Here is a 22608-nt window from a genome sequence, read left to right as displayed (position 1 = left end):
AAAATTCAACTAATTTTAAAAATTCTTAAAATAATAATATTCTTTTACATAAGAAAAAGAATTTAAATGAAAAAGATAAAAAAATGAGATAAAAATTAATAAATTAAAATAAATTTTATAAAATATAAAATTCAATTAAATATCAATTATAATTATCTTAAAATTAACTAAATAAATAGTAAATAAATAAATAAATTATATAAAAAGATCTTATTATCTCATAAGATAAAACATAGCTATGTCAGTTCCCAACTTATAATAATACAGACGAAACGAAACAGTATTCATAATTTACGACAAACAGTCAACACCCACGTGCTCATGCCTTTTATTACGCAATTTGGTACCTTTTTTGTATCTCTTTTTTCCCACCAATAATTCTTAAAATCATTTATTTTTGTCACTGGTTTAAAATAGTAATTCTACTCGTCTCTGCTAATAATTTATTAATTGTTAAATTACATTAAATAAGAAAATAAAGCTAACTTTTACATTTATTTGATTATATTTCATCTATTTTAATAACTTTGAAAAAATATGATTCTCATCCATCACCTTACTAGTTCTAGAGCCCAACGAGAAAAAAGATCGCGTCTAAAGATTTTATTATCACCGTCAACTCTAAGAATAACAGAGAAATATATATCAATTATTGATCAATTTGATATACGGATAAAAATAATATATTAAAATTTAAATAAAAAAATTTCACATATAAATACCTAATCATACATTGCAAACATTACAAATATAATTACAATCGACCTTTGTATATTTAATATTTAATAAATTAATAATTTTATTAATTGGTAAACTTTTAAGACACCAACTTTCTTTTGCTTTAGATTATTGAATTTAATAAATTAATAATATTTTAAAAATATAAATATATTAATTATAAGAGAGTCAGATTGCATATTCAAATGACCACTTAAAAAGAACTAACAAAATCACAGATTTTATGTGATGAAAAGAATAATCCACTTGAAAAGAAAAGAAGATGGCACAGCTGCAAACAATGCATTTCTAATTCTCCATATGATACTAGTACAACAAAGCTATTTCTACATCAGGGCAATCATATTAGGTGAAAATGAGGGTCTCAAATGTAGCTATCTGCTTCAAATCCAACCCCAACTGCAATTCCATGAACCACTAGTTCCTCATGTCTGCTAATTTCCAGATTGTATTGGACCAATCTGCCATCAATATCCAGTAGAGCTTCTCCATTTTTTCGTCAAGCAGTGGCTTCATGCATATATATATACGAGAGGCTGATAATAAGCCTAGTCCACGACTCGCCCATTCCATATTCATACATTCTTAGGAAGCCATCCATACATTTGACACAGAAACCAAAATAGGATTTGAAATCTTATGTTTGCAAAATCCTATGTATAACTTTTTTAATTAGTAGCTGTTTTTTTTAAAAGCATATGAATTAAAATAACATTTATGGATGACCCATTAATCATTTTATCTAAATTTATCTTTTTTGATCTTTTTACTTTGAAAAGTGGTTACTAATCAAGAGATTCCTAACTCTTTTTTATCCCTAATTTTAAATTTTATCATAAATTAATTAAAATAATAACTATAAAGGATCGAATTAACCGATTTTATCTAAGCAATTAGTAAGATTTTATTGAGAAATTGATTTTATTATAATCTGACAGCACTGCTACGAAAGCTTGAATACATATAAGCCCAAACCCATTGAAGGAAGTCGTGCCCTCACATATCAATCATCAATGTCGAAGAAACTTCTTGGAATCTGATCTACAGCGAGAAAATTCTAAATTAAAATATCTCATTATTATTGCTTTTTTTTAAAATAAAAATCTTTTACAAGAGAAAAAATCGGTAAAAGATAATTTAGGAAAAAAAATAGAATAAAACAATGAGAAAAATAAGAAGAGAATTTGGATCCGCTCCTGTGTCTGTCTTGTCCTAAATAAGCAAACGCTTCACTAATAAGCTCTAGCGCCCAAAAAAATCCCAATTCTGTTTTTTTTTTTTTTTTTTTTTTTATTTAGGAAAAGACGAATTAAGCGGAGAAATCAATTATCAAGAAAGGCACAGACTTCTCTAGGTATACAAAGAATCGTACGGTCAATTTTTGTTTTGATTTTATTTTGATTTAATTTATTTCCTTTCCGGCAGAGCAAAAAAAATCTTGTGCGTTTTTGTTAGGTGGGTGGTTTGTGCTTTTGGATTCCCTCTTACCACCTTTTCTGCAACAGTCAAAGGTTTGTTTTTTTTTTTCTTTTTTAAATTCTTTTTCCATTTCTCTCAGATCCCATCTGCATGTAGCCACCAGTTTTTAATGGTGTTTTTGATTTCTTGATTGGGTTTTTGATCCCATCTCTATGTTCTCACATGATCTGTAGCTGAAATGGGTTTTGTTTCTTCTGGCAATGTCTTTCTTTTGAATTAGAGGATATAATCAAATAACGGGTAGTTATGATTCCAACTTATTTTTTTTGAAGGCAATTGGGTTGTGTTGAATATTATGTTTTTGTATAATTATATCTTTTTGTTTAGATAGAACTTAAAAAAAAAAAAAATAGAAAATCTCAAACTTTATCCTAAAGGTTTAATGTTATTTTCTTTTTTAAATATCTCTTGGAGGGTTAGTACTTCCTACATTTATGACATTATTGATAAAGGAGGTTGTAAGGTATTGATATGACATTTGATTTCAGAGACGTAAATAGGCTGCTAATGTTGTTTCTTGTTTTCTTCCATCAACGTGGCTTGCAAATCTAGGATCCTGTTTCTTTGAGATTGAGAAACTGCTGTGAGCACTCAATGTGCTGGTAGAGCATTCATGGATGCAGCAAAAAGTTTGTTCTTGTAACTTCAGGGTATGGACTACAAGTTACATGCGGTAGGAATTCAATCCCAACTTGAAGTAAGTTGCATATTCGTTTTCTTTCATTTGGAAACTGATTTGAAATCCTTGCCGCATTTGATATTGAAACTCTTATCTAGATATGCAATCTTTTCTATTGTATGTTTTAAAAAAAATTTAGTTGCTAAAAAGTTTCTCTATTTTTTTTTCCATATTCGATAAGCAAAAGTGAAGTTAATTAGTTTCTACTTTATTTGCAATATCCGTTAGCTGGTAGAAATGGCGACTTGTAATTGCAAGAGATTTTGTTGTTGCAGATGGGATCAATAACTGAGAACGGATCTGTGCATGAGTTTGAGGATGAGAGTCTTTTCTCCCCTGAGTTGGGAACCCAGAAGATGCAACCTAATCATATAGCTGAATATGGATCTGTATCTGGTGGTTTTCCACCTGGTGGTAGTAAGAGGTGGAGGAATGGTGTATATAGGAGTATAAAAACTGTAGTTTTTTCAAATAAACTAAACTTGCTTATGCCCTTTGGGCCTCTTGCAATCCTTGTACACATATCGTCCGGGCATAATGTGAGTTATAATTGTCTGTATTCTGCTGTTTCATATTACCATGTGTGCTTAATATATTTCACTAATATGCTGAGGTCAATTGCAGGGATGGGTCTTCTTTCTTAGTTTATTGGGTATAACACCTTTGGCTGAGCGTTTAGGTTATGCTACAGAGTAAGAATTCCTTCTTTGTCTCAATTATCATGTCGTATTTGGTTGTTTGGCAGTTAACATTGCTTGCTTACTGCTGTGATGTAGGCAATTGGCTTTTTACACGGGGGCTACAGGTATAAAATATCTTTCATAATTATTTTTACTTGCAATGTGTCACATCTAGAGAGATTGATTTTTTTCTCCTTGCCCATCACTGAAATGTTGGATGGTAATTGCAGTTGGTGGTCTTCTTAATGCTACATTTGGAAATGCAACAGAACTGATTATTGCAATTTATGCACTAAGAAGTCGGATGATACGTGTTGTTCAGTTGTCTTTACTAGGCTCTATTTTGTCAAACATGTTGCTGGTTCTTGGTTGTGCATTCTTCTGTGGCGGACTTGTGTTTTATCGGAAGGAACAGGTCTTTAACAAGGTGTACATAATATGATTTCTTTTTTATTCTGCTAACCATCTAATGGTTTCCCAGCTCTTTATCTTGCCGCTTTCAGCCATGGCTAAGCTAAGTTGACATACAGGCAACTGCTGTTGTGAATTCGGGATTGCTGTTGATGGCTGTCATGGGGCTGCTTTTTCCTGCAGTCTTGCACTATACTCACACAGAGGTGCATTATGGAAAGTCAGAATTGGCTCTTTCAAGATTTAGCAGTTGTGTTATGCTTGTGGTATATGCTGCTTATCTTTTCTTCCAGCTAAGGGGTCAAACAGATTTATATGTTCCCCTTTCAGAGGTTGGTTATTTTCTATAATCAAGCTTCTTTTTATCTTCTACATCTGCTTGGGATTGGTGCCATTAATCGTGTGAACTCAGGAAGTGAGTCAGAATGGGGAGGGTGCAGATGACGGTGATGAAGAAACACCGGAGATCTCTAAATGGGAATCACTCATTTGGCTTGGAATAATGACAGCTTGGATCTCTATTCTATCAGAATATTTAGTTGATGCCATAGAGGTACATTTGATCTTGTATGCCGTCTTTTCCCTTATTTAATGAATGCATACTTGGTGTATTGTTAATTATATTTACTGGTAACTGCTTGATTTCTCAAGGGCATCCTTCTTACATACTTTCTCTTTAACCACAATCAATCACACTGAGATTTTACTGTAAATCATTTGTGCCACTTGGGTTGCAGTTATTACCTAATTTAGGCAATGATTCTAGGATAATATCTATTTTCCAAGAGTTTGGTGTTATTTCAGTGACTTTCCACTGAGTTCTTTCTGGTGGGTGATTGTTTTACAGGGAACATCTCAAGCATGGAACATACCAATTTCGTTTATTGGTGTTATCCTGCTTCCAATTGTGGGGAATGCTGCAGAGCATGCAAGTGCTATCATGTTTGCAATGAAAGACAAGCTTGTAGGATTACTCTAATCTTTTCATTGCTTGTGACTTCTTATAGTTTGATTATGCTGTTTTTAACTGTAAGCTCGTGTTCAGGATATATCATTGGGGGTGGCAATAGGTTCATCAACACAGATATCTATGTTTGCAGTAAGTATCATATAGTGTAGAAAAAATTGATCTTGAATGAGCTCCAGGTTATGGGTTGTTCTTACACAAAATGAACTAGTGATGGTATATACTGTAATGAAAAAAATTAACATTTCAAATTCTTCTTCTGTTATGGAAAAAAAAGGTATTCTGATATTTACAATTTTTTTATTCCCTAGGTTTGTTACTGTGCTGGCTATCATCTCTTTTAATAGATAAATTTTCATTTTCGGCATATATTCATAATAAAACATGTGGTATTGCTATTACTGCAGATTCCTTTCTGTGTTGTTGTTGGGTGGATAATGGGGCAGCCTATGGACTTGAACTTTCAACTTTTTGAAACAGCAACTCTTTTCATAACAGTCATAGTTGTAGCCTTCTTTCTTCAGGTTTGTATTCCAAAATATTGAAGTAATATCTGGTAATGGAGTTCTTTTTATGAAGTTAAGATGTTAACTTTCCAATCATTGAGTGAAAAAAGAATAGAAGGAAAACCTTTCTGGTGATCATTGTTGCCAGGAGCAATTGACTAAACCCTTAAACTTTCATGTTATGTTTGCAGGAAGGAACCTCTAATTACTTCAAAGGACTAATGCTCATTCTTTGTTATGTAATTGTTGCTGCAAGTTTCTTCGTGCATGAAGATCCTATCCAAACAGGTTAAACTCCTACACACTCGTTTGTTTGGACACATAATAGGGGCCGGCAAACAAGTCCAAAAGATTAAAAACCTGAATCAGAATAATATAGGATATCTTCTCTATTAGTAAAAGAGAAATAAAAGAAATTGTCATGATGTCTTAAAATCCTCTAATCCCTCATCTGGATCCGATGGATAACACTAATGATCATGTGTCTGATGTGTGTGCCCACCCCCCTACTAAGCAGGCTACACTCTGCCTGCTTCTTGGTTTAGCTTAACAGTTAAATATGCCGATTACGTATTGGCTTTGCTATGAAAATATGATTGTGAATCTGTATTTCTGCAGACGGCAATGATCCGAAACCATAGTCATGGTCGCAGCTACTTCATCACCAAAAATCGGTTCTTCATGTTCGGTGTGTGTATATATCATCGCGCATATGCCAGTGCTTGTTCAGATAAAGTTATTGAACAAGTGTGTTGCCCAAACGTTTTTTTCTTTTTTTGTTTCTCTCTCTTCTGGTGCCCCTGTTGTTATGCTCAGTGTTTACTTAGATGACAAGTTAAAATGTCAATATTGTAGAAAATTTGAAGTAAAAAAAAAAAAGAAGAAATTTTTGTAGTGCAACTGTTTTTATTTTTTTATATATAATTCTGAGCAGTCTGAATGAATAATAGTTAATTGATTTTAATTTAGGGGACTGCTGCATAAAACTGTCGATCCATTTGTCCTGAAAGCAAATGAGAAATTGTTGTAATCTCCTCTTCTTCTTCTCTTTGCCATATTACTCCAGCATTCTTAATAAAGAGCAAATTTACACTGTTTAAGCTTGCTTTTTTTTTTTTTTTTAATATATTAATATTTTTATGCTGTTTTTTGTTTGTAATTTGACCTTTACGTTTTTTTATTTTTGGTCATCGTTGCCGTCCAAAAAAAGCCCAAGAAAAGACGGGATGAATGCCACCAATTTTAGCTGTTAACGTCGTGGAAGGAGGAGAGTCGTCGTTTTGAAGCTTTGATTGCCGAAATTTCTTGAACTATTTTTGCCGCCGTTAGTTGCCCTCCATCTATTGTCACTATCGAGTTCATCAGTGCTTTCTCTGTCTGCATCCAAGCTTCCAGCCTCCCTCTCCCTCTCCCTTTGTAACATTGTTTGCCATTAGTGGCAGCTGAGAGAAGAGAGAGTTTCTCTTTGATCTTTTTTTTTTTTTTTCATAAGACTTTTTATTTCCCTATCTTCATTTCATTTAAGTCCATAATTATATAGATTTAGGTTAGATTGAAATTATTAAAAATATGAACTTATCTTTTTAATAATAAAATTACCAAACTACCTTTACCGACTTAATTAATTGCAAAATTATCAAAAATAATTTTATCATAGTAACCCCTCAATTATCAGATTGTCATCATTAAGTTTATTTATATTAATCGAATGTAGTTACTGTTTTAATTTGATCAAATAATTCTAGTAAATTAATTACATATATCATAATTTAATACTAATTATACTTAAAATAAATCTTTAATAACATAGAACTATATATTCCATTTTCATTAATGTTACTAATTCTATATTTATTGCTTAATTTAGTTTAATTATATTTTAATTGTTAAAGTTTTATTAATGTTAAGGTGGATATAATTTATGTTTGGTTGTTTGATTGATGTTTTTATTTATTGTCTAATCCATATTTATTTAGATTTTAATTTTATATTTTTTTTTGTTTATTTAATATTTTTTTTTATAACCGGATGATTTTGTTGATTTTTAGTTGAAGTTTAGTTGATGTGCAATTGTTTTTAAAGATTAGTATGGTTAATGTTTAATTGAATTTTTTTAGTATACATATATCTAGAGTTAATTTAGAGTGTGCCAGTTATGACTCTTACGGGTGGTAAAATACTAATTCTTGACCCTTATGGGTGGCAAAACACTATTTCAAGAATTTTAACACAGCTGCATATCTAAGGCTCAAACTCGAAATCTATAGTTAAGTTAGAAGAGACCCTTAACATCTTATCTATATACTCTTAAATAGTGTTTAATTAATTTTTATGGTATATGATTTCAGCGTATTTTTACAAATATGTTTCCTAGAAAAGCATGTAGACTTTCTTTTTGAATAAAGATGTAATTATTATTATAAGAGGAGCATTTATGTACAAAACCCTTTAATAAACCAGTAATAATTGGCTAAATAGCTAATTAGTGAATAAGAAAATTTATGTCGGGACAACATGAATCTATGGCCTCATTTCTTTTATTCTCTCTTTTTTTTTTAAAAAATAATTATAAGATTTACCTATATAGTTTTAACTTATATAAATAAAAGAAAGCTATATATGAATTCAATAATAATCTAAATTAACAAGATATGTTAAATTAATAAAATAATTAAAAAAATAATGCATTAACTTATTTAAATTTAATGGTTAAATACTTAACTTTTAAATTTTACTATTTAATTTAATGTGGAAAGTTAGTATAAATTTATAATTAAATATTTATGTAGCAAGTCAACAACAAATTGTTCAAAATCAAATGGCAACCTAAAACATCAGAGAACCCATATCATTGGCTTGGATAGACTAAGAAGATATAATAATAAAATAATATTAAAGAGTGTAGCAGTAACTAGGCCCACACGACTGTTTACCAAAAACACAGATCATTGTAAGGTTATAAGGACTATCAGATAGATTAAAGAATTATTTAAACTAAAAAATTATCACTTAACATAACTCATGATACGAACCAAACTAGCACAACGAATCCTACTTCAACAAGGAGTCTTGATGATGCAAATCCTATTAGCTCAAGGAATTCTAATCCAATAAGGATTCTTTACTCAACTAGGAATCTTAATCCTGCAAAGAGTCCTAATATTATTAGGAGTTCAAGTAACGAAAGGAATTCTAATTCAATTAGGAGTTATACTTCGATTGAAATTGCAAGTCAATGAGTTTATCCAAGACATTTGGGTTAAGGACACATCAAGGCTTGAAGAATTGCATTTAAGTTCAAAGCTTATTAATCTAATTCAGTTTATTGAATGAATTTAATTGGGCTTAAAAAGACTAAAGAAGCTGAATTTGAGCATATGAAGACTTTGTGCCTAACTTGGCTTATGTTATGAGGTCCATCTATATGACTTATATAAATTAGGGTTTTATGACTTATTTTGGGCGGCCACATATGTATTTTAATCTAACTAGGACTTTATTTAAGTTATCTCTTTTAGTTATGAAGGTTATCTTTATCCTAGATTAGATGTAAATCCTTATTAGTTAAGTAAGAGTTCTATTCTTACTTAGACTTTGGGTACATCTTTAAAACATGTCAAGTTCATATGCCTTTAGCAGATTATGATTAATTAAAATTTTTTACTTCCTTTCAAGCCAGAATTGCTTGTATCTTGTGTTCTTGTTTGAATGCAAAACTTACTTATCAAGGAATTGATTTATCCTTGTGGCGTACTTAGGATTGGGGTTTAAGGGACTTAGTTTTCTTTAGGTTATAATTCTTAATCATCTTTCTAAGAAATCTATCGTCTAACCTTTCTTAGGGGTTGAACTGAATTGGTTCTTGGAGTTTTTATGTTAATGTGTTGGGGGTCTGCAATTCAAAAAAAGTTCTCAAGCTTATTCATGGAGGTTGCATATCAACTCATGCGCTTTATATTCGCTTAGAGTTCACTCCAAGAAATATAGCCATCATGGAGGCGCAACAGTTGACTAGACATGTAAAATACTGTTTTGGTGCGACCATTCAATGATATATGAGGTAGGGGTGTAGAGACAACCATAAGGTGTTTTAGAAACAACCACCCTTGGAAGAGTGCATAATAGCTTATTGATCTAACGCACTTGCGCCGAAAATGATTGGAACGAAGCGATTTGCCAAAGTTATGCATTATCAAATTCCAGAGCTAGATAAGCGTCATATAGTAAGATGAGTAGTTATGAATCCTGTAGACCATCGATTTTTGTTGAACCGTATGCATCGAAAGATACACATACGGTTCCTAGAAAAATAAAAAATCAATCTTACATTTGCCTTACCACCACCGTCATTACACATACTATTATTATATCTTCATTAAACAATATTGCATCTTTCATAAACCATCCACCATCAACATCAAAATAAGATCAATTATTATTGAAACAGATAATCTTATCTATGCCTCATGATACACACACCACACACACACACACACACACACATATTTGTCTATGCCTTTTTATTATCTATTTTTGTATTTTTAGGATTTTAAGAAAACTATCCTTTTATTTTATTATCCTAAATGTAGGAATTATTTTTCACTTTAAAAAGTATCATACAATTTACTATATATACTAAATCATAAATATATATTAAATTTATACACTATATTATAAATTTTTATGCACTTAATTATTAAATTTTAATAAACATACATCATTTTATAATCATCCATTATTTAACTTAATTATCTAATAAAAATTTCAAACACACCCTAAAATAAAATTAATCCTCCTTATATTAGTGGGCTTTAGGCCTTTTTCCAATCTGAAGCTTATATTTTTATCACTTTTGAGCCCATGCCAATTATATATATTAAAAGAGAACTTACACTATATGCCATATTTTTTGAAAAAGTAATTATTTATATTGTATTCTTTTTATTCATTTATTCTTATATAGTATATTATTTATATTGTTTTTTATTCTCAACTTTATTGTTTTGGTTCGTTCATCGTCGAGGAGCTGATGTCAGAGGCGGGCTAGCTCAGGTCGGGGGTTTTGGGGGTCGAATAATCCATTTCCAGTATTGGATCCATGAGAAGAAGCCGACAACTAGGTGAATCAACGTTGGCAGCCATAACAGAAGTTGTCTTCCTTGTTTCGTCGTTAACCGGTTGTTTCCGGTGAAACAAATGGCGGCGAAAGGCTAGCGACGTCAAGAAAAGCGACTAGTATGAATTTGGCAGTGAGACAAAAAATCGAGCGACAGTGAACAGTAGGGAAGAACTGTCAAGGAGAGGGCGTGGGGCGGGGACTAGAATAGTAATTTGGTGCAGTAAAACACTTACATACATTTAAAGAAAAAAATCTAATTGAAGGGGAAAATCATCCTTTTCATAGAATTCATGTACCCAACTGAAAAATAAACTTTCAATGTATAATTCTGGAGTCTAAAGATAACTTTTTATTTTTTAAATACAATCTAATAACATTTATTAATTAAATTAATATTAAAATAAATATCAAAATAATATAATACACATGCAGTAAATTAAGTTCATAAAAATAGAATAACACAAATAAATATATTAAAATAATTAATCAATTTGAACACAAATAAATATGTTATTAATTCTAACGAATGTATACTAAATAGATACCAAAATATATGAAATTGATACCAAAAAATAGGCTTTAGAAGTTAATTTCAGATATCATTTTTAGATAGTAGTTATATACCTAATATATATTTAATATATATTAAACTATACATATTTGAAATGGATACCAAGACATAATTTTAAATACTAGCTATATATCAAATATATATGTTGTATACAAAACATATATTAAAATATATGAATTGGATATCAAAAAATAGTTTTAGGTACTAATTATGCATATCAAATTAATATTATCGAATGGATACTAAACATATACTAAAAACTAAATAACAAAAATATTATGAAAATATATACCAAATTGCTAATAACAATATACCATTTTGTAAAAAAAATTTATACCTAATATATACTGTAATTTTGAAACAATTTTTCAATTTTCGGTGTTTTTTTTAAATTTTGACAGTAAAAATAATATTTTTAGCATTTTTATGATATTTCTGGAAAAAGTCCCTATATTAAAATATAGAAAAATGCTAAACATTCTATATTTCTTTTCTTACCTTTTGTCCATCTGATGTGGCATCTAATACTTTTATAAATTATTTTTTGATTTAAAATATTAAAAGATAATTTTATAAAAGTATTAGATGTTACATCAAGTGGACAAAAAATGAGATAAAAAAGGTAAATTATGTAGTATTATTCTAAAATATATAATAGGTTGGACTCGTATAAATAATACTGATTTTATTTTTAAACAAAATAACTCTTATTTTATCGTCAATAACTATCATTTAACAATGAATATAAAATCACACATCTATAGAAAAAGTTCAATCAAGGAAACAATGAAAATATTCATATTTTAAGACATCTTTTCTTGCGGTAATGTGTATTTAATATTAATAAAATTAATTATTTATTCGTGTTGATGACTGTTGTTTATAATTTAATTATAAATAATTATATAAATAAAATTTACATAGATAAGATTTAAATTTTTAATATTTTATAATTATTATAATATTTTAAAATAAATGTCTTGTTAAAAATTTAATATTTAAAATTTTATTAGTGCAATAATATAAAACTTATTTTAAAAATATTTATTTACTGATATATAGTATTTTAAAATTAATACTATACTTATGGTTGATATTACTTTTTCTAGGACTAGAGATTATTGTATAATCAAAAGACTAATTTATTAGTTAATATAAAATTAAAAATATAATTTTTTTAAATTTATAATTATTGTCTAATTTAAAAAATTAATTTATTAGTTAATATAATATGAAAATATAATAAAACTGTTATTTTTAAGATTAAAATTATTATTTAATTATGAAAATAACTTTTTAATCAATAAAACAGAAAAAATTATAAAGTTATACATGATTTTGAATTCTATATGTCAAGAATAATACACATGTTAAAATAAAAAGTCTATAAATCAAAATAACAACACAAATGTCAAAAATAATATCTCAAAATTTAATATATATATATATATATATATATATATATATATATATATATGTATATGTACACTAGTGAGACATATAAAAACATGTAAGAATTTTATTATCATATATAATCTTACAAATTTATCACCCATTGGTCCGAGTTGGAAACGACTAAAAACTATCACTTTATTGTAGTATTTTAAAAGTCGAATTAGAAAGCGAATCGATCAAGGTGCTATTTGAGTGAGAGTCGTATTTGGAGTAAATGTGCTTTTACTAAAGAGCAAGACGGGAGCTTCTCTTGAAGCAATAGCGTGTTGATCTAGTTGGTCCAATTGCTGTTTTTGTTTATGTATTCCTGATTTATCCACTAGGTCAGTCTGGCGTTATAACTCAGATAAGAAAGCAGGCTTTCCTAACCAAAGGCTTACTACTGGCTTGTGGAATTGACTGAAATTTCTTGAAATCTCTCTTCTGATTCAAAATCGCGGTCGTCCACCCTGCAACCACCCCCGAATATATGCTTCAACAGGAATTACACAACCCTTTGTGTCAGGCTATTGTTCTCCTGTTCCCTAAAAGTAATGGAGTAAGATGTGAATCTTTAGGAGGAATTCATCGAATTCTAATTCTACCAATTTGATTGATTGAACTGTTGGTTAGATCAATTTGATAAATATTGATTATATTTTATTTATTATACTTTAACATTATAATTAAAATAAATTAATAGTAAATTTTTAATTGTTAATATTATATAATAAGACTCAAATATTAAAATATAATTAATTAAAAAATAAATTTAAGTGGACACATCAATATAGTTATATTAATAAAAATAAGACATATTAGCCGTAAGAAAATAGATTATAAATAATGAAGTGTGTAACACCCTTAGTTATAATAATAATTATATATATATATAAAAAAAAAAAAAACTTTTTTTTCTCCCCTCCCCCTCCTCCTTTTCCTTCCTCCCTTCCTTCTCCCTCCCCCCGTCGACTGTCTTCTTCCCCGCGCCGCCTACGTGCCGCCCAGCTCGCCGCCGCCGTCGCCAGCGCCTTCCTCCCTTCCCGCCGCTCTGCAGCAGCTCCCCTTCCCCTTTCCTCCTTTCCGCCGACGTTAGCCGAAGGTAGGGAGTTGTCTTCGCCGTTCGGCCTCTTGCCGGCTTGTTTTCGGCGATCTGGCGCCGGAATCGGACTCCCCACCCCCGAAAACCCTTGAAGCAACCCTCCTCCGTCGGAAATCCTTGCCGGCAGCCTTGAAAGGTGTCGCGTGAGCAGCGACTTTCCGGCCCCGATCCGCCGCCTTCCGGCCACTTTCCGGCCAAAACTCTTGTCCTTCCGGACTCTCCGCAACTTGAGCTTCGCGTAGGCGCTTCCGGATTTGAATTCCGACACTGTTGGCGGGACCGGCTTCCGGACCCCAGTGTTTTCTGGACGCGCGAAATATTTTAATTTTCAACTCGGTATAATTTTATTAGACTCTGAAAAATTTTGTTATAATATTAGAAAGTTATTGAGGCTATTAATTGCTTGTGTTGGGTAGTTTAAAAATAAATCAAATTGAATTGTTTGGATTGTGGTGTTTTGGAGTCGGGAAAATATTAATGCAGTTCTTGTGGCCCGGCTCCTGTTATTAAATTCCAGCATGTCTGATATGTTTTTGGCAGGTCCTGGACCCGTTTTACGGGGGGTAAATATCCGTAATTTAGGGGAGGTTCTGTCAAATTTTCGGCAGAATCCTCGAGTCCAATTTAATTCTAGGCAGTCGACCTTAGGGTCTAAGTTTAGGAAAAATTTTCGAATGTCTATTAATTGTATGTCTTTTGTTATTAGATAATTCAGCCTTCCCGCCAGCTCCACCCGAGGCGTAGGAGCGGACTGTGGAACGCATCAAATCTGTGAGTTAAAGTCATTTAATCTTTGCGCTATTGCTAGTCTGATTTTAATATGCTATTTAGAATTTGTGCTTAATATGATTATTAGTATCGCAAGATAAATGATTTCACTTGATTATTAATATTTGAAATAATATAAATATTATTATTAGTATGTTATAATAAGATAAGCGTTATTATTTTTCCCCTCGCAAATTGCACGTTGTTTTACCTTAAATCTTTAATCTTTATTTCGATATGTGTTGGTTGAGTTCATCAGATAATGATATTTATTATATGTGATGATTGCGAATTGAGAAATGTGGCTTGTAGAACATGTGCCGGTAATGATCATGGACATGTAATAAGATATTTATGGGTTTGCCTGGTCGAGCATGGCTCTCTGGGCTGATTTGTGTTAATTCGCCGGAGGTAAGGTCCCTGGTCGAGCATTGCTCTCGGCTTATTTGGATATTTAAGTGACCGGAGGTAAGGTCCCTGGTCGAGCATTGCTCTCGGGGCGCCGGCTTATTTGGATATTTAAGTGACCAGACTGGAGGTAAGGTCCCTGGTCTTATTGGATTAAGAGAGCCAAAGTGGCTGTTAGAATTTGGGGTTAGGGTTCTACTTAGCCACACGTCCCGTGAAAGTAAAAATGTCTTTATTTATTTACACTCTCCTTTTATCATTTTATTATTATGGTGTATGATTTTATATTATGACTGCAATTATATTCAGAAATTGGTATATTGTTTTGAATAATTAATATATCATGTGAAGGTTGCAAAAGCCCTTAGATTATTTGATTTTGACTCACTCGGCGATCTCGGTTGTAATTTTTTCGGTGTGATTAAAGACTTTCGCCTTCGCACATTCGACAGTCCGACTTCTTCTTTTTCGGACTTTTGTAATTATCTTGTACTTGTATACTTGTCATTTTTACTCTAGAGTATCCACAGTAGGGAATTTTAAAATTTGTATAACTATTCTGACTCTTGTTGGTAGTTTGATGATGTATTATGCAAGACAATTATGACTATTTTATATTTGGTTAATTGTATATTTGGATTTGCGGGTTGGTAAGGCTTACTACGGGTTTCGGTGGCCTTAAGCCTACCCATTCCCTAGTGCCGGTCACGGGCCCCCAGAGTGGGTCGTGACAAAGTGTAAAAAATTATTATACTTCTTCTAAATGTAAGTCACAAGCTGGTTCAATCTTTAGTATTATAATGTATTTTTATTTTTTTAATTATATTTTTAACAAATATATGTGAAAATCATTATTTTTAGTTAGTTTATCCGGTCCAATTTAGTTCAACCGCAAATCTAATCTTTTGAGACATTATACCAGACTGACAAACGATTTTCGATTGAACTTATCGGTCCAGTTTAATTATAAAAATATTTCTTTATTATGTTATTAATTCATCGCATATCAATTCATTGGAATTCTATTGTATTATTAATTGAGTTCGATAATGATATTATAAACATTTTATTTACTGTAAAATTGTAAGTTAAATTTGGTAAGAGTTCAATTAACTAAAAGAATACCAAATATTTGAAAGTGCATTTTCCTATTATCCATCTTTGGATAATTGTATAAGACAAGAATGAGCGTCATTCCTTACATCTCATGTAAGTTAGTCATCCAAGTAAAATCATATAATAATTTCACATCTGTCTGTTTCTTATATATGTCACGTTACATTGTTCACACTGCCATTATTAATTCAGCAACCACCAAGAAACATCCAAGTAAAATGATGAACATGGAAGGTGAAGACATTCATATATTTGCTATGCAATTTTGGCCTGTAGCATTGCCTGATTGTAAAAGTGATTGAAAATCCCAATCAGTTGATACTTAACATCAAGAACTAATTTGATCCTTGTACCAAATTTCTCATTACCCTATGTTAAGAGGTTTCTTGCAATCAAATTCTTTTCCCTTCCAAGTATAAATGATCTTGCATTGAGGATCTGCTATTGCATGATTACTAATTGACAGTAAAAGGTGATGAGAAGTAAGGAAAAAAAAAAAATCATGTCATACACATTTCTAATCCCTTTCACGAGAAAGAAAAAGAAGGAAACAAACTTTTTCTTCCTATTGGGCAAGGGATTTGTTAATTTCTTTCAAAGATTAAGACAAGTGATTGCAATTTGCAGGTATCGTTTACTTAGTCTTTTTTCTTTTTCTCCGTAGAAGAAAGCTAGCCACCCATTCACATATCTGCTACTACTGTAGGGCTGATGCGTGCTGCTTGTCCATACTAAAAAGCTTTGAAGTATCAAGGAATTAAAGTGAATAAAGAGGGTAATGAAAATGCCCCCACTGGAGATGCATACATAATATTTATGTAAAAGCACTTGGCTTGCTAGGATCAATCAAAGTTAGTAATACAGACAACCCAGAATATTGGCCCAATTAGTAGACCTTGGAACTATTACATTTTCTTCTATGCTGTTTTCCTGCATCTTATGATTGGAAGTTTCTGGGATTAGGGAATCCTTTATATGAACCTTTGCTTTACTAAAGTTACATCGTTGTCAAGAACTGCTAGCCGCATGCTGAGGATACATATGTCTGAGTACAAAAAGTCAGAAAGTTTTATCCCTAGACCTATTATTGTTTTCCGAACGTGGCGTACGTTACTGTCTATACACTATTAGTCTTAAATTATAAAAGCATGTGTCAATCATCTAATACCAAAATGTAAAACATTCGTATGTGTCATTTTTTTCTGGGTTCAAATCTATAGCCTCACAGCTCTCAGAATCGACTATAGTACTGAGCCACAGCTCAGGATTGGTTAGGATATCCTCTCTTTTAATAATTTCTGAGGCACCCCCAAAGTTGAGTTTAGATGTGCACACGAGAAACATCTCTTTCACAAGTTGTTTTTGGAAGCATACTGTTTTTATAAAGTTGGAGTTATAGACTTTATTTTGGGTATATAGGTGTTAACTGCTAGAAACATTTCATCTCCTGTGAATTGTATAGTGATGGCAGTCCAGCAGCAAGTTATTGATGGTTCATATGATGATGATGGGAAGCCATTAAGAACTGGTAAAGAAGCTTTCAGTACTAGAATTTCAATATACATGTACTTTTTTTCTTGTATATCAATCTTGAATTTACTTCCTGAGGGAAACTCAATTCACCAGGAACTTTATGGAGTTGCGTAGCTCACATAATAACCGCTGTGATTGGTTCCGGAGTTCTTTCCTTGGCTTGGAGTACAGCACAACTTGGATGGATAGCAGGACCAATCTCCTTGCTTTGCTTTGCTATTGTCACCTATGTTTCTGCATTTCTCCTGTCTGATTGTTACAGGTCTCCTGACCCTGTAACCGGAACACGAAACTACTCTTACATGGATGCTGTTAGAGTAAATCTTGGTAGTCTGAGATTTTTTTTTCTCTTCTGCAATCTTCTTTTAAATTCTTATCTAATATTTTAGTTAACAAATCCTTATTATGAACAGGCAAGACGCAGACATGGTTTTGTGGTTTGCTTCAATACTTTAGCATGTTTGGCACTGGTATTGCTTATGTGATTACTACTGCAACCAGCATGAAGTATACTTCCAATTATAAAACCTTTTATCTTTTGATTATTCACAAGGATCCTTGGCGTCTGTCTTATGCTTTTACATTTTTGTTTGACTAATGCAGAGCAATTCAAAAGTCAAATTGTTACCATAGAGAAGGGCATAGAGCTCCATGTTCATATGAGGATACTTACTTTATGCTTCTATTTGGATTTGTTCAGATAGTTGTGTCACAGATACCAAATTTTCATAACATGGAATGGCTCTCAGTAATTGCAGCAATCATGTCATTCACTTACTCTTTTATTGGGTTTGGACTTGGTTTTGCAAAAGTAATAGGTATGATTGCCAATTATATTGGCCTCTTTTTTCTTTTTCTCTCTACCCTTGCAATCTAATATATGTATATAATATATATATATTATATAAATCCCTGTCCCAAACCCAACAAGAATTAGCCTTTCAAGTTCATTTGTGCAATTTGTAGAGAATGGGAGGATCAAAGGGAGCATAACAGGAGTTCCAGCTGCTAATCTTGCTGATAAATTATGGTTGGCCTTTGAAGCACTAGGAGATATTGCTTTTGCGTATCCATATTCACTTATTCTTCTTGAGATTCAGGTATTGTTTCTTTCCTTTTCTAAAAAGATAAATTATTGGAGCTAAAACAAACTGATGGAAGTTCATAAATTAATGAAGGATACATTGAAATCATCCCCGCCTGAGAACAAAACCATGAAGAAGGGATCAATGATTGCAATCTTTGTCACAACTTTCTTTTATCTCTGCTGTGGATGCTTTGGATATGCAGCTTTTGGCAACAATACGCCTGGAAATCTCTTGACAGGATTCGGATTTTATGAACCTTATTGGCTCATTGACTTTGCAAATGCTTGCATTGTTCTTCATTTGGTTGGAGGATATCAGGTATATATACACAACAGACTTTTAATATCAAACTCTTGTTTTCCTTGTGAATCCTTTCTTCGTATCCCACATTACCATTTCTTTCTTCAGATATATAGCCAGCCAGTTTTTGCATTTGTGGAAGGTTGGTTTGGTAACAAATATCCAAGAAGCAGGTTTGTGAACAAATTTTACACCATGAAACTCCCATTTTCTCCTCCTCTTCAGGTGAATATTCTGAGGCTATGTTCTAGAACTGCTTATGTTGCAGCAACTACTGCTATTGCAATGACTTTCCCTTACTTCAACCAAATTTTAGGAGTCCTGGGGGCATTGAACTTTTGGCCTTTGGCAATATATTTTCCTGTGGAAATGTACTTTGTGCAGAAGAAAATTGGGCCTTGGACAAGAAAATGGATTGTTCTTAGGACCTTTAGCTTTGTTTGTCTGCTTGTGTCAATTGTGGGTCTAATTGGGTCAATTGAAGGGCTTATAAGTGCCAAGTTTGGCTGACAGGACAAACTTTCTCCTGACCAATATAAGATTACAGTTAGTTCAGCCTGTGAACTGCTTTTCTTGAGTAAGCAAGTCCATTATATTCTTGGCTTCTTCTTTTGTTGTGTGGGTCTGAAGAGGTTTCCAATTTAGGACAGTAACATTCCAGCAGCAATGTCTGCAGGAAGATGATCTTTAAGCTTGTTTAACACTTTAATTAATTGTAGAAAAGAAAAAGAGGTGTAAAAGATCATTTTCCTAGAATTCATTTTGACCATTTATATTTTGTTTCAATGAACATTCTCTTCTTTATAATCATAATTTAAATAAGAATTCTTTATTCATTTATAATGTGTGACAATATATACCAAGTTGAGTCAGAATTTGACTAAATCAAATTTGACTAGATCACTCAACATAATTTATATCTTTTGGGAAAACAAGAAAAATAATCATTGAATTTTAAGCCCTTAATAAATGTTGAAAATTCTAAAGGATTGAATTTATTAAATCTGTTTACTAATAATAATTACTGAAGTTCTATGGAAATTCTTGATTGGACATGTGTAAATTGTAATATTAATTTCTTTTTAAGTTTTAGTAAAATATTACTTGAAAGATAAAAAAATTATAAAGAAAATATTTAGAAAAAATAATTATATAAGGAAAACATTTTTTTCCTTGAAATAAACCATATCAAATTCTAAATGAGTATTACAAGAATTGATAAAATGAATATTACTACATCACTGTTTAATCTAATCAATAGTGAAAACACACTTATTAAAAATATAATAAAAGCATAAAATTACTTTAATAGAAAATTATAAAATTCCAATGACTCAGTATGTTAAGTAGTAGTAAATATTTTAACAAACTATTTTCAGTATTTTTTAAAATTAAAACTTGTAATTAGATTGGAGCTATATTGGATTACCGATTTATTTTAAATTAATAAGTGCGTAAAATAAATTATCCACGAATTACTTATAATATGTGCAAGTATATATATAAATAAGAGACAATAAGAGACAAGAAAATAAATAAAAAAATAGCGATAAATAGAAAAAAACTGGAGTTAAAAAAAAAAATAACAATTCCATAAAAAAGTTGCACTATTTTTAATAAAGTAATTTATATATAATTTTCTCTTGTATTACCCTTCTTATGCCCTATCTATTGCCATCTCTAGATAGGGCATAAGAAGGATAGTACGAGAGAAAATTATATATGAATTATTTTATTAAAAATAGTGCAACTTTTTTATGGGATTATTATTTTTTTTAACTCTTTTTTTTTTTAATTTGTTCTCTTGTCTCTTATTGTCTCTTATGTGTACATGAAAAACACAAGAAAAATGAAGATGGAAATAAATACAAAATCCTCTTTTTATTTATATCTGTACATACAACAGCTCTTATTGTTTGTTGCTTCTCTTTGATCATATGGGCAAGGATAGAGAATGGAAAAAACGCACACAAAGGGGCAGAAAAACGACGACGTTGACTTCTGGCTTTTGGGTGGGATTGGAAAAGTATTAGAGAGGAAAATATGCATAGAACAGAGCAGCAAGAGTTTGATGTTTGTTAATTATTTATATAAACAGAGAAATAAAGTTAAAAAAGAGAGATGGGTATCGCTTTACAAAGAAAATAATAGTTTTCTGTCAATGAGAGATTAAGTGGTGTTTATGGTATTAGAGATCATTTAAACCAGTTTGATATGGCTCCTGCTAATGCGACTGAAGAAGTTAGATTTCAATGAGACATGCATGTGTGGGTAACTCCCACTTTGAAGGAATTTGTGAATCTCTTTTATTATTGATTAATAGTAGAAAAAAAAAAGATATATTTGATTTTTTTTTTTATTTTTTTTTTTAAATATTAAGTTTTTAGTAATTTGATAAAAGGATGAGAAAATATAGAGAAATAAGTAATTTTAATTGATATTTGAATGCACTTAAAGCATTTGATAAATTTTCTAAACAATATTACCGATAATCTTAATGGCTGTGGCGCTGATGTATGAAATAAATATGCATATAAATATTATTCTTCATACAATTTTAAGAAGAGAATAATATTTTTTGTAACTTTGTTATTTTGATACTTCCCATTCTATATTGTCTTTTCCTAGTTTTAATACTTTAACTTTTCTATTTTAACTCTTTCTTTTAATATGAATAACTCATATATATTTTTCTCATAACACTTGTTGATAAACAAAATTTTAAGATCGACTAAATATAATATATCTAGTCTTTTACTTTTTAACTTTTGTTTAAATGTTAATTTAATTAAATATAATAAGGATAAATTTAATTTCAATTTATTTAAATAAAATTATATTATCCAATCTATTTTATTTTAACTACAATTATGCAAAAGCTTTCGAGAAAAATAAATAAAAAATAATTATTGTTTTGTCAATAATATTCAATATCAATTGCTAAAATTATATTCTAAATAAATGACAGTAAGAACAAATTGAATTCAAGTTGACTCTACAAGTTTCAAATATAAATGATAGAGCTACACTATCGAATGCATGCAAATTAGAAAAATAAAAACTCTAATAGAAGATAAAGACAAACCTAAAATGAGATTGAGAATAATATTTAATCAAAATTTAGAGCATTGAAGAAAAATGAGAAATTTGAGTGGAAATGGAAAAGTCATGTAAAGACATAAAAAAAACAAATATAAGTTTAAAGGTATTAGAATAGAATACAACAATGCTTTGTTCTTTTATTTATTATATTTATAATATCTTTAAATCAATAATAGAGAGAATGTAAAGAGAATATAATAAATATAAAGTTGTTATCGCTCTTTAATTTTTAAAATATAATAGATTGCTATATTTTTAATTTTTTTCTCGTAACAATGATTGATAGTGAACATCATTTTTTGAAAGGAATCATTTTGATTGAGTATAAATAATATTTTTATTTTCTTTATAAAGTTTATTATTTGAATAATACATGTGTCTTACTCCCACTGGACTGCCTTAACCTCTATAAGGCTATCAGTGATAGTTCTAGTGTTTCTTGGGAGATAGACTCCATTGGGTAAACTATTAAGGAGGAACTGATTTTTGTATCTTCTTTCTCTTTTGCTCATGTGCCTTTTGGTCTTCCACCAAATATGTTGATCGGGTTGCTTCAGCAACTGTGAAGAGAACTCTCCCTAGTTGCTGGCTACCTCCCTATTTCAAT

General features: G+C 30.7%; 2 protein-coding genes across 13 annotated transcripts; both read left to right on the top strand.

The window, feature by feature from the left end:
* Positions 1 to 1829: 1829 nt before the first annotated feature.
* LOC8287861 (vacuolar cation/proton exchanger 5) lies at positions 1830 to 6560 on the top strand. 6 transcript variants are annotated; one of them, XM_048377387.1, is made up of 14 exons: positions 1830 to 2092; positions 2164 to 2249; positions 2770 to 2914; positions 3172 to 3435; positions 3521 to 3588; positions 3673 to 3701; positions 3807 to 3991; positions 4107 to 4319; positions 4400 to 4540; positions 4835 to 4951; positions 5033 to 5086; positions 5362 to 5478; positions 5652 to 5748; positions 6079 to 6560. In XM_048377387.1, the coding sequence occupies exons 3-14, from the start codon at positions 2870 to 2872 to the stop codon at positions 6099 to 6101; spliced, it is 1353 nt and encodes a 450-aa protein (XP_048233344.1). In that variant the 5' UTR covers positions 1830 to 2092; positions 2164 to 2249; positions 2770 to 2869; the 3' UTR covers positions 6102 to 6560. The 6 variants fall into 6 exon arrangements, with proteins under 6 accessions (XP_048233344.1, XP_015583572.1, XP_015583568.1 ...); XM_015728086.3 differs by having other exon boundaries at positions 1833 to 2092; positions 2194 to 2249; positions 2770 to 2890; positions 3807 to 4003; XM_015728082.3 differs by having other exon boundaries at positions 1835 to 2092; positions 2194 to 2249; positions 3807 to 4003.
* A 9797-nt stretch (positions 6561 to 16357) lies between these two features.
* Positions 16358 to 21191, top strand: LOC8287859 (probable amino acid permease 7). Of its 7 annotated transcripts, XM_015728087.3 has the most exons (9): positions 16358 to 16605; positions 16685 to 16753; positions 17441 to 17506; positions 17605 to 17838; positions 17925 to 18018; positions 18115 to 18329; positions 18478 to 18611; positions 18690 to 18917; positions 19008 to 19655. In XM_015728087.3, exons 3-9 carry the CDS (start codon positions 17443 to 17445, stop codon positions 19407 to 19409), a joined length of 1371 nt encoding a protein of 456 aa, XP_015583573.1. In that variant the 5' UTR covers positions 16358 to 16605; positions 16685 to 16753; positions 17441 to 17442; the 3' UTR covers positions 19410 to 19655. The 7 variants fall into 7 exon arrangements, with proteins under 7 accessions (XP_015583573.1, XP_025015633.1, XP_048226075.1 ...); XM_025159865.2 differs by lacking the exon at positions 16685 to 16753; XM_048370118.1 differs by lacking the exons at positions 16358 to 16605; positions 16685 to 16753 and adding an exon at positions 20851 to 21191 and having other exon boundaries at positions 16787 to 17506; positions 19008 to 19072.
* Positions 21192 to 22608: the final 1417 nt, after the last annotated feature.

This window comes from Ricinus communis, chromosome 1 (assembly GCF_019578655.1).
Source record: "Ricinus communis isolate WT05 ecotype wild-type chromosome 1, ASM1957865v1, whole genome shotgun sequence".
Classification (NCBI taxonomy): domain Eukaryota; kingdom Viridiplantae; phylum Streptophyta; class Magnoliopsida; order Malpighiales; family Euphorbiaceae; genus Ricinus; species Ricinus communis.
Note: the sequence above shows the minus strand (reverse complement) of the source record. Positions and strands in the feature narration are given on the sequence as shown.

What these genes read in the sequence shown, in the direction of transcription:
- LOC8287861 (XM_015728082.3), top strand. Translation starts at nt 2,870, where the DNA reads ATGGACTACAAGTTACATGCGGTAGGAATTCAATCCCAACTTGAA. An exon ending in GAATTCAATCCCAACTTGAA is followed by an intron (nt 2,915 to 3,171) that starts GTAAGTTGCATA and finishes TTGTTGTTGCAG; the next exon opens with ATGGGATCAATAACTGAGAA. An exon ending in TATATGTTCCCCTTTCAGAG is followed by an intron (nt 4,320 to 4,399) that starts GTTGGTTATTTT and finishes GTGTGAACTCAG; the next exon opens with GAAGTGAGTCAGAATGGGGA.
- LOC8287859 (XM_025159865.2), top strand. Translation starts at nt 17,443, where the DNA reads ATGGCAGTCCAGCAGCAAGTTATTGATGGTTCATATGATGATGATGGG. An exon ending in TGGGAAGCCATTAAGAACTG is followed by an intron (nt 17,507 to 17,604) that starts GTAAAGAAGCTT and finishes TCAATTCACCAG; the next exon opens with GAACTTTATGGAGTTGCGTA. An exon ending in TTATTCTTCTTGAGATTCAG is followed by an intron (nt 18,612 to 18,689) that starts GTATTGTTTCTT and finishes AAATTAATGAAG; the next exon opens with GATACATTGAAATCATCCCC.